This window comes from Myotis nattereri, assembly GCF_964212035.1.
Source record: "Myotis nattereri genome assembly, chromosome: X".
NCBI lineage: Eukaryota > Metazoa > Chordata > Mammalia > Chiroptera > Vespertilionidae > Myotis > Myotis nattereri.
In genome coordinates this window covers 39,034,359-39,046,851 of record NC_138078.1, presented here as the reverse complement: position 1 = coordinate 39,046,851, position 12,493 = coordinate 39,034,359, and the positions used below count along the sequence as shown (strand labels likewise).

The 12,493-nt window shown below is 38.0% G+C and overlaps 1 protein-coding gene across 2 annotated transcripts in view; it reads right to left on the bottom strand.

The window, feature by feature from the left end:
• The window catches only part of MAGT1 (magnesium transporter 1), a 51,796-nt gene that overhangs the window by 15,286 nt on the left and 24,017 nt on the right, over nucleotides 1–12,493 (bottom strand). For both annotated transcript variants that reach the window (XM_081080787.1, XM_081080788.1), the window contains exons 3-7: nucleotides 10,460–10,577; nucleotides 3,869–4,009; nucleotides 3,013–3,153; nucleotides 1,969–2,058; nucleotides 1,289–1,352 (exon numbers count right to left, since the gene is read on the bottom strand). In XM_081080787.1, coding sequence (XP_080936913.1) covers nucleotides 1,289–1,352; nucleotides 1,969–2,058; nucleotides 3,013–3,153; nucleotides 3,869–4,009; nucleotides 10,460–10,577 — 554 coding nt within the window. The remainder of the gene's footprint in view (nucleotides 1–1,288; nucleotides 1,353–1,968; nucleotides 2,059–3,012; nucleotides 3,154–3,868; nucleotides 4,010–10,459; nucleotides 10,578–12,493) is intronic.

The following is a 12,493-nucleotide window of genomic DNA, read 5'->3' as shown; positions in this document are numbered from 1 at the left end:
ATCTCTATTAAATCACTGACATAGCCCTAAACTAGTTTGGCTCAGTGGATTGAGCATCAGCCTGAGGACTGAAGGGTCCCAGGTTTGATTCCAGTCAAGGGCACATGCCCAGGTTGTGGCCTCAATCCCCAGTGCAGGGTGTGCAGGAGGAAGCCGATCAATGATTCTCTCTCATTGATGTTTCTCTCTCTCTCTTCCTGAAATCAATAAAAATATATTTTTTAAAAAATCACTGACAAAATAAAATGGGGAAAGATTTACAAGGGCAGGCAAAAGTAGGTTTACAGTTATATGTGAAACAGTTTATTCTTATATTATTATTTATTAATTATTGTATTATTTATCATGAACAACTATAAACCTACTTTTGGCCACCCCTATACACAAACATTTACTAAAGGTGGTATTTCCAGGGGTTTTGATTTTTTTCTTTCTATAGTACTTAAACTACTGGTTTCTTACTGAATGAAGAACACTATTCTCTGAAATCATACACTGATTCATATTAAACATTCCATTCCTGCCTGGAGGATCAAAGTCCCTCAATTTCCAAGATAATTTTTTTTGTTAAAATATATTTTTATTTATTTCAGAGAGGAAGGGAGAGGGAGAGAGAAACATCAATGATGGGAGAGAATCATTGACTGGCTGCCTCCTGTATGCCCCCTACTGGGGATGGAGCCTGCATGTTCTAACCTGGAATCGAACAGTGATCTCCTAGTTCATAGGTCGAAGCTCAACCACTGAGCCACGCCAACTGGGCTACAAGTACAATTTTTAAGTAGCCTCAATTTACAACCAAAGTACAGAGTTTTAAATAAGGAGTTCTGAAGACAACAATCCACATTTATCTAAAATTTATAGTTTCCAGGAAACAGAACCCTGTCCACTTCACAGTCCCAACCTGAGGCTGACCCCTTTACACTTAGCCTGGTATTGCTTTGAGCTTATGAAGACATTGTTTCATTTACATTCCACCTAAACCCCACACCTTGCCCAAATCCTAGAACCCTGTCTTTTCTAAGGTAAGATGTCCCTTGGTTCCCTTGATATGCAATCTACCTTGTAGCAAAATCCAATAAACCTGGCTTTATCAGACTGCAGGTTTATCCCTGGTGGTCTTCAGTTGATTAGGCTAAAGATAGATGATATAGTAATATGATTACAAAGACATTATGACTTGCATTAATAAGAGAGTAGGCTCAACCAAACTATAGAGAGAATACTATAATGTGAGAAAAAAGATGAATTAAAACACAGCACCAAGGACTTATTATAAAGAGGATACTGAATAGAAGAACAATATGTGTTTCAGCTACAAACTGGGCTTGACTGCTTCCATGGATATAATTCTGGGAGGAAAAAAGAGACAAAATTAAATCTTTAAATATACATTAAATATTGGTATCCTAATCCTAAAATGGGCTATTTTCAAACTCTATGAAATTAATTCACCTTATGTATGTAAGCATTAGGTCAGTGGCATTCATCATAAATAAAAACTATTTCTGTGTTATTTAAAATTTTTATCTTTTCATTGTACTTATACTACCTTTTCAACAACAGAATCATGAGAAAACCAGTATTTCAGTATACAAAACTGTGAGGTACATAATGTAAGCTCCATGATGATAGGGATCATACTTTTCTTGTTTATCACTATATCTAACAATAAGTATATAGCACAGTGCTTAGAAACAGTAGAGCCTGAAGTACTTGATCAATATTGTATTTAGCTGAAGGCTGACTTTCATTCTTAGCTAGATTATTCAAAAGGACACACCAAATAGCAGAAGGAACTTTTAAGAGCACTGTATCTTCTTTTCAGCAACTGAAGGTCATAAACAGAAAGACTGAAAATCCAAAACTAAATCTAGTTCCCTCATATGCTGGCACTGGTCTCACAGGCTAATCATTATTAAGGTTAACTTTGGTATACAATGAAAAGGAATCCTGGACTTCCCTTACCACATGTCCTGTGTGGGGATTCTTATGAGCATATGGTGGTCCTCTTATATGATTCCACATTTGACCAGATGTCATAGCAAGCACAAAACACTAGGATACAAAATGTAATGACATACTCTTTAACATGGTGGTTGTTCCCACCTTGATTAAATTGATAGGCACATGAAAAGTACATCTGCTTAAGACTCAGCGGTTCTCAACCTGTGGGTCGTGACCCCTTTGGCGGTCAAACGACCCTTTCACTGGGGTTGCCTAAGACCATCCTGCATATCAGATATTTACATTACGACTTATAACAGTAGCAACATTACAGTTATGAAGTAGCAACGAAAATAATTTTATGGTTGGGTCACAACATGAGGAACTGTATTTAAAGGGCCAGAAGGTTGAGAACCACTGGCTTAAGTAATACATGAAGAACAAATTTTTTCAGATAAATTATTTAATTAAGGCTTATATTTCACAAGGATCCCAAGAATACATAATATTTACTTCAAAAGGAAAACACCATTTAAAAATTATAAATAAGCTGTTACAAGTTTTGAAATTGAATATTGAAAAGTCCTTTAAAAGAATATTTTTTTAGCCGAAACTGGTTTGGCTCAGTGGATAGAGCGTCGGCCTGCGGACTGAAAGGTCCCAGGTTCGATTCCGGTAAAGGGCATGTACCTGGGTTGCGGGCATATCCCCAGTAGGAGATGTGCAGGAGGCAGCTGATCGATGTTTCTCTCTCATCGATGTTTCTAACTCTCTATCTCTCTCCCTTCCTCTCTGTAAAAAATCAATAAAATATATTTAAAAAAAAGAATATTTTTTTAAAAACTGCATATTTTCTAGAGGTGACAGTATATCATTTAGGTTGAACAAAAACTAGGTACTCTCCAAGCTCTAACCATCCTAATGACATAATGGAGGAGACACACTGATTTTAAGGCATAAAATAAAAATATATAAAATCCTTTCCACAGTAAGAAATAAACAAAATGCTACCTACCAATACAATATTAGTTTTATTCATGCAATTTTCTTCTAAAATCCACTCACCAAAGCTGCAAAAGCCCATCCAGTTTTATTAAAGAGAAATTCCATATTGCTTCTTCGGAGATACACAAGTCCACCAATAACAGCTAAAAGCAATCCCAACATAAGGGGACCAGCATAATTTGGAGGTCTTATTACTCTAATCTAATGGAAAGAAGAGAAAAACATTTTAAAGTATGAAATTGATTCACTAATTACATAGGTCAACATAATTTGAAATGGAAGCAATCAAAATCAGTGTGGTTACTTTCAGGGAAAATTACACTTTTTTATTTTCATCTAATCATGAGTCTACATCATCCGTGGGCAAACTACGGTCCGCGGGCCGGATCCGGCCCGTTTGAAATGAATAAAACTAAAAAAAAAAAGACCGTACCCTTTTATGTAATGATGTTTACTTTGAATTTATATTAGTTCACACAAACACTCCATCCATGCTTTTGTTCCGGCCCTCCGGTCCAGTTTAAGAACCCATTGTGGCCCTCGAGTCAAAAAGTTTGCCCACCCCTGGTCTACATGCTTGGCTCTACAATATATCTTAAAATGGGATGGAATAAGTACAATATTCTATTTAACCACAACATAATACCTTTGATTAATAAGTATTTGCCAAGTACAACTAGATATTCCACAGACTTAATAATGTCAAAAGAGTGGTTTTCATTCTGAATTAAATAACAGGATGTTTTATAATTTCACTCTTTCATCATGCTGATTCTGTTAAATGCTACTTATGAAGGGACTGCCAAACTACATATTACCACCTCAGTGATATGGGGACAAGACCAATTAGGACATCCCCAGTAAGATTCCAAGTGGATAATGGCAAAGTAACTTTCTACAAAGTAGGGACACTTACAGTGACATCAGTTCTGTCAGCAATCCACCGGGCAATCTGCTCAGCTGAAAAACCACGCACCTGCAACTCATATGTATCACCTCTTTTGGGTTTCCCTTTTGCAGGAAAGTTGATAAAAGTTGGAGCTGAATTCATGTTTAGCTAAATAAGAAGTAGTCCATGAAAACATAAGTTACCAAGAAAAGAAGTAACAGCAAATATTATCTTGAAAATTAGGCATTTTATAAAGATGAGGAAGCCCAGGTTTAAGTAGGTTAAGTGACTTACCTAAGGAAAATGGTAAATGGCAGAGCCAGGATTCAAATCCAAGGCTGCCTGTGACCTTAATTAGCACACTGCTGACCAAATAGAAACTCCTAGCTAAGAAACCTACATTTTACTCCTTTACAATGGAAAATTGCCCATACCACCAACATTTTAATCTGTTCTGAGATTATGCAAAAAAACATTTATTAGAACTAAAACTGTCTCATGTAGCTGAGGCAAGCTCCAAATAGAGTACATTCTCGCCCTACCTGGTTTGGCTCAGTGGATAGAGCATCGGCCTGAGGACTCAAGGGTCCCAGGTTCGATACCGGTCAAAGGCATGTACCTTGGTTGCGGGCACATCCCCAGTAGGGGTGTGCAGGAGGCAGCTGATTGATGTTTCTCTCTCATCAATGTTTCTAACTCTCTATCTCTCTCCCTTCCTCTCTGTAAAAAATCAATATATTTAAAAAAAAGATTTAGAGTACATTCTCAATTAGAAGGAAACTGTAAGATAGTGCTCTAACATTGCAATGAAAACCAATACAAAATGGTAGCCATAAGCAGAAATAGTTAATTCTAAAAGGCTCATAAATGTTTACTTATAAGCACCACAGTTCTTGATACTCTATGATGAAACCATGATATGTTTAAGAAGACAACACTGGAATTGCTAAAATAAAGAAACCATGACTGACTTATCTGCATTCTATCTTCCCTGACCTAAATGTACTTGTGAAATCAGAAAGTCTAAGTCCAGGGAAAAGATGCTGGACCATCAGATGCAAACATTCAGGTTCACTCAGCAGGTAACCCTAAAATGAAGATTAGCTAGTATGAAACAATTAGAATTAAAAGATGTCAGACAATATCATAATCCGACTTCCTCACTTTGATTCTACACTCACAATAAAACCCTTCTAAACATAATTGTTTAGACTTATCCATAAGTGGAGAGGGTATACTGATTAGTGGGTATAATTTAGTCTCCCTCGCAGTATAATACAGGGAATTAATAGATTAGCTTTTTGGCTACCAACGCCTATGGACTTCTAAAAAACTGTTTTTATTGATTTCAAAGAGAAAAAGGGAAAGGGAGAAAAGGATAGAAACATCAATGTTGAAAATCATTGATTGGCTGCCTCCTGCACCACCCCCCGGGGAATGTGCTCCGACCAGGAATCAAACCATGACCTCTTGGTTCAAGGGTTGACACTTAACCACTGAACCACAACGGCCGGACATGGATTTTTATGATTTGATGAGTGTGCACAAAGTCTCCAGAGTTAGATAAATTCTGATCACACTGTTAAAATCCAATTTCTCAGCCTGCAAAGCTAAGGACACTGTTCACTCCACCAAACTGCTACCCAAATTTTAGGCCCAACTCTTCAATATTTGTTTAGCTATATCAGCTTTGGATTTCTTTAAAAATATGTCTAGAATGATTAAAATGGTGACAGAGTAAGTGGAAGCTACACTGACACTCTCCCAGGACCAAATAGGAAACACAACTAAAATACAGAAAAACTATCCTGAAAAATCAACTAAAGACTAGCTGGAAAACTCTGATAACAAAGGACAAAAAAATGGAGACTGCGTACTTGCCCAGATGGTGTGGCTCAGTGGTTAAGCATCGACCTATGAACCAGGTGGTCACGGTTCAATTCCCGGTCAGTGCACATGCCCAGGTTGTGGGCTCCATCCCCAGTGTGGGGTGTGCAGGAGGAAGCCGATCAATGATTCTCTCTCATCATTGATGTTTCTATTTTCTCTCTCTCCCTCTTCCTTGCTCTCTAAAATCAATAAAAATATTTATTTTAAAAAGCTTTAAAAAATTACAGGGTTTTGCCCTAACTGGTTTGGCTCAGTGGCTAGAGCGTCGGCCTGCAGACTAAAAGGTCCCAGGTTTGATTCCGGTCAAGGGCATGTACCTTGGGGGGTGTGCAGGAGGCAGCTGATCGATGTTTCTCTCTCATTGATGTTTCTAACTCTACCCCTCTCCCCTCCTCTCTGTAAAAAATCAAAATATATTTTAAAAAAATTACAGGGCTGTAAGCAGCAACCCTAGTTCATTCCTGCACCCACTATTACCATTTCTAGACTTTTCTGAATTGATCCATATACATATGAATGTACCAACAGAAAACATGTAATATTGCTTTGTTTGCCTTATTTTATTAATATACTTTTATTTATTTCAGACAGGAAAGGAGAGGGAGAGAAAGATAGAAACATTAATAATGAGTGAGAAGCATTGATCAGCTGCCTCCTGCACACTCCCTACTGGGGATCAAGCCGCAACTGGGCATGTGTCCTGGCTGGGAATTGGACCTCTTGGTTAATAGGTCAATAGTCAACCACTGAGCTACTGAGCCACGCAGGCTGGGCCAATTTGATTTTTTTATTTATCCATGTTTGCGAGATCTATCCATGACTATCTATCTATCTATCTATCTATCTATCTATCTATCTATATCAAATTCACTCATATTTTATTAATTGTGTTACTGTTGGACTTAAGGGTTTTTTTTTCTTTTTCTCCATTAAAAAATAATGTTCCAATGAACAGTCATGTACTTATCTCCCTGTATACCTGTGAGAGTGTTTCTATAGAAATAGAACTGTTGGATCAGAGGGCAGGAACATTTTAAGTCAAAATGCATAGAGCCAACTTGCCTTCCAAAATAGCTATACCAATTTATACTTCTATCCATTAATGTAGGAAATTACCTATTTCCTCACATTTTTGCCAAAAGTTGATCTAATGTGTAAATATTGTATATCACTATTATTGTAACTTGTATTTCCATGATTACTAATGTAACATCTTTATACTAAATAAGCACCTTAAAACTATCCTGTAGGCTAAAGACACAATCAGCAGAATGACCTGGCTGGTTTGGCTCAGTAGATAAAGCGTTGGCCTGTGGACTGAAGGATCCCAGGTTCGATTCCAGTCAAGGGTGCATGCCCAGGTTGCAGGTTCAATCCCCAGTGGAACTGAACTCGCAGGAGGCAGCTGATTGGTGATTCTCTCTCATCATTAATGTTTCTGTCTCTCTCTCCCTCTCCCTTCCTCTCTGAAATCAATAAAAATATATTTTAAAAAAAGAATGAAAGGGCAATCTATGAAATGGTAGAAAATACCCACAAATCATATGTTTGATAAGGGGTTAGTATCCAATATATATAAAGAACTCCTATAATTCAACAAAAAAAAAACAAACTGACTAAAAACTAGGTAAAGGATCTGAATAGACATTTCTCCAGAAAAGATACACAAATGGCCAATAAGTACATGAAAAGATGCTCTACCTCACTAATCCTTAGGGAAATACAAATCAAAACCACAATGAGCTATTACTTCACACCCATTAGGATGGCTACTATAAAAAATAAAAATAAAAACCAGAAAATAAGTGTTGGTAAGGATATAGACAATTTGAAACTCCTGTGCACTGCTGGAATGCAAAATGGTGCAGTCACTATGTTATACAGTATGGAGTTTTCTTTAAAAATTTATGAAGAAACCTAGCTGACTTTGTTCAGTGGATGGATTATTGGCCTGTGAACGGAAGGGTCCCGGGTTCAGTTCCTGCCAAGGACACATGCCTGGGTTGTGGGTTTGGTCCCCAGTGTGGGGCCTGCAGGAGGCAGCTGATCAATGATTCTCTCTTATCATTGATGTTTATCTCTCTTCCTCTCCCTTCTGCTCTGAAGTCAATAAAAAATATATTTAAAAATAAAAATAATAATTAAAAATTATGAACAGAAATGCCATATGATCTAGGAATTCCACTTCTGGGTATATATCTAAAAGAACTGAAAGCAGCCCAGCCAGTGTGACTCAGTTGATTGAGCATCAACCCATGAACCAGGAGGTCATGGTTCAATTTCCGGTCAGGGCACATGCCCAGGTTGTGGGCTCTATCCCCAGTAGGAAGCATGTAGGAAGCAGCCGATCAATGATTCTCTCTTTCATCAATGTTTCTATGTCTATGGCCCTCTTCCTTCCTCTCTCTCTAAAAAAATCAATAAAAACATTTTTAAAAAAACTTATAAATAATAAAATATACAAAGAACTCTTAAAACACTACAATAAGAAAACAAACCAATTACAAAATGGGCCCGATTGCACAATACACACAGACAATAATGCAGTAAAAGCCTGAGGGGGGCCGGGTACAGAGTGAGGGAGTCAATGGGGGGGAGGGGGGAGAAATATCTGTAACACTTTCAATAATAAAGATAATTTTTTAAAAAATGGGCCCAAGATCTTAAGGGACATCTCACCAAAATAAGCATTTTAAAAGATGTTCCACATAATATATCACCAGAGAAATGCAAATTAAAACAGTGAGATACCACTACACACCCACTAGCATGGCCAAATGCAGAATACTGATACCACCAAATGCTGATGAGGATGTGGTGTAAGGGTAACTCTCATTCATTGCTGCTGGGCATGCAAAATGGTACATCTGCATTGGAAGATAGTTTGGCAGTCTTCCGAAACTTGGAAGCAACCAAGATGTCCTTTAGTGAGTGAATGAATAAACAAACTCTGGTATATCAGGACAATGGAATATTATTCATCAATAAAGAGAAATGAGCCGTAACCGGTTTGGCTCAGTGGATAGAGCGTCGGCCTGCGGGCTGAAAGGTCCCAGGTTCGATTCCGGTCAAGGGCATGTACCTTGGTTGCGGGCACATCCCCAGTAGGAGGTGTGCAGGAAGCAGCTGATCGATGTTTCTCTCTCATCGATGTTTCTAACTCTCTATCTCTCTCCCTTCCTCTCTGTAAAACCAATAAAATATATTTTAAAAAAAAATAAATGAGCTACCAAGCCATAAAAAGACATGGAGGTACTTTCAATACATATTACTAAGTGAAAGAAGGCAATTAGAAAAGTCTACATACTGTATGATTCTAACTATATGGCATTCTGGAAAAGGCGAAACTATGAGAAAAGTAAAATATCAATGGTTACCAAAAGTTAGAAGGGAGGATGGACTGGCAGGGTATGGATGATTTTTAGGAAAATAAAAATACTCTTTATGATACCATATTGATGGACAATTTGTCCAAACCAGTAGACTATACAATACCAAGAGTTAACTGTAATGTACACTGTGAGCTTTTGGGTGATTATGATGTATCGATGTAGGCTCATCAACTGTAAAAAATGTACTACTCTGCTGGGAATGTTGATAGTGGGGGAAGCTATTCATGTGTGAGGTAGGGGGTATATAGGAAATCTTTGTATTTACCCCTCAATTCCGCAGTGAACTTTAAGTTGCTCTTTAAAAAAATAGACTTCAGCTCTAGCCGGTTTGGCTCAGTGGATAGAGCATTGGCCTGCAAACTGAAAGGTCCCAGGTTCGATTCTAGTCAAGGGCACATGCCCGGGTTGCAGGCTCGATACCCATTGTGGGGCATGTAGGAGGCAACCGGTCAATGATTCTCTGTCATCATTGATGTTTCTTTCTCTTTCCCTTCCTCTCTGAAGTCAATAAAAATATATTTTAAAAAAAATTAAGCAACTGTCCGGCCGGCTTGATTCAATGATAGAGCCTTGACCTATGAACCAGGAGGTCACGGTTTGATTCCCGGTTGCAGCCCATGCCCAGGTTGCAGGCTCAATCCCCAATGTGGGGCTTGCAGGAGGAAGCTGATCAATGGTTCTCTCTCATCACTGATGTTTCTATCTCTCTCCCCCTCTCCCTTACTCTCTGAAATCAATTAAAAAAATATAGGTGAGAGAGGTTATGATTGACAGAGCTCATACATATGGGATCCAGGGCACAGGAAAGGGGTGAAGCTCTGAACAAGAAGGAGCTTTCCCACTAAGACAAGAAAGAAGCAAGGGGGTAAAGACAAGTACAGTACCTAACTCTACTAAAAACTTCAATATTACAATGATGGTATAATGATGGATTAATGCTGTGATTTTAAAAATTAATTGATAATACTTTTTGTAATACTTTAAGCAATAAAAAAATAAATAAAATAAAATCATTTCAAAATAAAAAATAAAAATTACTTGATAAATTGTCCACTAAAAATGTTTAAAATGTTAATTTTTATTATGTATATTTACCACAAGTGTATGTGTGTGTGTGTGTATTACTTGATTACAACTCAATTTCCATATTCTATTAGGTTAAGCACTGACCATTACATTTCATGGCTAGTTCAAGTTTAGTTTTTATTTTACTAAGTACTCTAGATCTTACATAAAACAAGTCATATATAACTTCTTGTAGCCATTGAAAAAGATGTATTTCACTTTATCCATAGTTTGCCTATTCCTACGTAATAGAATAAACCAAAGATCTTACCATCTGAAATACATCAGAGCCTTCATCAAAATCCACCATAGCAAAAAATATCCTGTTTGTAAATGCACTGGAGTATCGCCAGGAGTTTGCCAGAATCTGGAATTCTTCATCCGCTTGCCTGGGTGTAATCAGATTTGTGAAGATAAAATATAAAACATTTTAAAAGCTATCTAGTTTATTAGAAATAAAAATGATCCAAAGACTCAACAGTTTTTCCAATGGTGGGGGGCAAGTCAGGCTCTGCTTACGGCAGCAGTTCTCAACCTGTGGGTCGCGACCCTTTTGGGGGTCAAATGACCCTTTCACAGGGGTCACCTAAGACCATCGGAAAACACATATATAATTACATATTGTTTTTGTGATTAATCACTATGCTTTAATTATGTTCAATTTGTAACAATGAAAATACATCCTGCATATCGGATATTTACGTTACGATTCATAACAGTAGCAAAATTACAATTATGAAGTAGCAACGAAAATAATTTTATGGTTGGGGGTCACCACAACATGAGGAACTGTATTAAAGGGTCGTGGCATTAGTAAGGTTGAGAACCACTGGCTTACGGGGTTAGGACAAACGCTGACAGTTTGTCATTGTTTTTGGCATAAGAGAAGTCTTACCCCAAATGTTGGGGATTTCAATAGAAAGTAGTAATTATCTGTCTATACTTTATACTTTGTGCCTATTTCTTATCGTAAAGCCCTTCAGTAGTCACCAGAAAATCCAGCTAATTGTCTCTACTACAATTTTTTAAAAATGTTTTTATTAATTTCAGAGAGAGTAAGGGAGAGGGAGAAAGAGATAGAAACATCAACGATGAGAGAGAATCATTGATCAGCTGCCTCCTGCACAGCCCCTACTGGGGATCAAGCCTGAAACCCGGGCATGTACCCTGACCAGGAATTGAACTGTGATCTCCTGGTTCATGGGTTGATGCTCAACCACTGAGTGACATCAGACTACAACAATTTACTTCTAAGAGTTCAAAAACAAGGTTGAAATATTTTCCCAGGTAAAGCATATAATAATACTAGAGGCCCGGTGCATGAATTTGTGCACTGGTGGGGTCTGGCCAGCCTGTCCTGATTGGGGCCAATGGGTCCGGGCCAGTCAAGGGAATGGGATGCGGGAGCTTGGCCAGCCAGCCCCACCTCCTGGTAGAACTCCAGGTAGAGGGGACAATTTGCATATTAGCCTTTTATTACATAGGATTAATCCATCTTAAGAATCGAAAGTACAAAATGCTACTTAGTAAATAGTAGTAAAACTATAGTCAGATGACCTATTGGGGTGAAAAATAAGAAGAAACTAGGGAATTGAGATTAACTGAATCTCAAGTCATGTTTGACTTTTCCCTTATTGCCCATATGCTTTCAAGTTTCTAAGATCTGACAATTCTTCATTTATGATTTTCTCAACCCCTCCCATTTATTTTCATTGCTATTATCAACGTCAGATCCTTAATATCTAGTTTCTTCTCCTGCAAGAAACTCCTCGGAAACTGTTGCTTTTCTATTACCTTCAGAACACAGTCTCCAAGCTCTTTCACTGGTTATTCAACTGCAGCTTTTTATTTCTTCCTATCTGTTTACCCTTGCACACGTCATTGCTTCTACCTCCATCTAAATTTGATCCATCTGTCTAGCCCTAGTACAAGTCCTATCTTCTCCATTAGGCCAGCCCTACCCACTCCTGTTATGTCCTTCCTGAAATTTTACAGTACTTATTATGTACACAATTCATAGAGTACTTATCCTAAATTTTCTTATATTGCCAGTAAAATTTTCATGTGTGGAACTCATTTCCCTAACCAGATGATGAGGGTAGGGCATCTCTCTTATACTTCTCATCCTGATAGCACCAAATATCTATCTATCTATATATATATAAAACCTTAATATGCAAATAGACCAAATGGCGGAACAACTGAAAAACCCGTCACTGTGAAGTGAGCTGACCACCAGGGCGCGCGCGCAGAACATGGAGGGCGTCGGCTGCAGAGGGATGGTGGAGCAGGTGAGTGGGGGCGC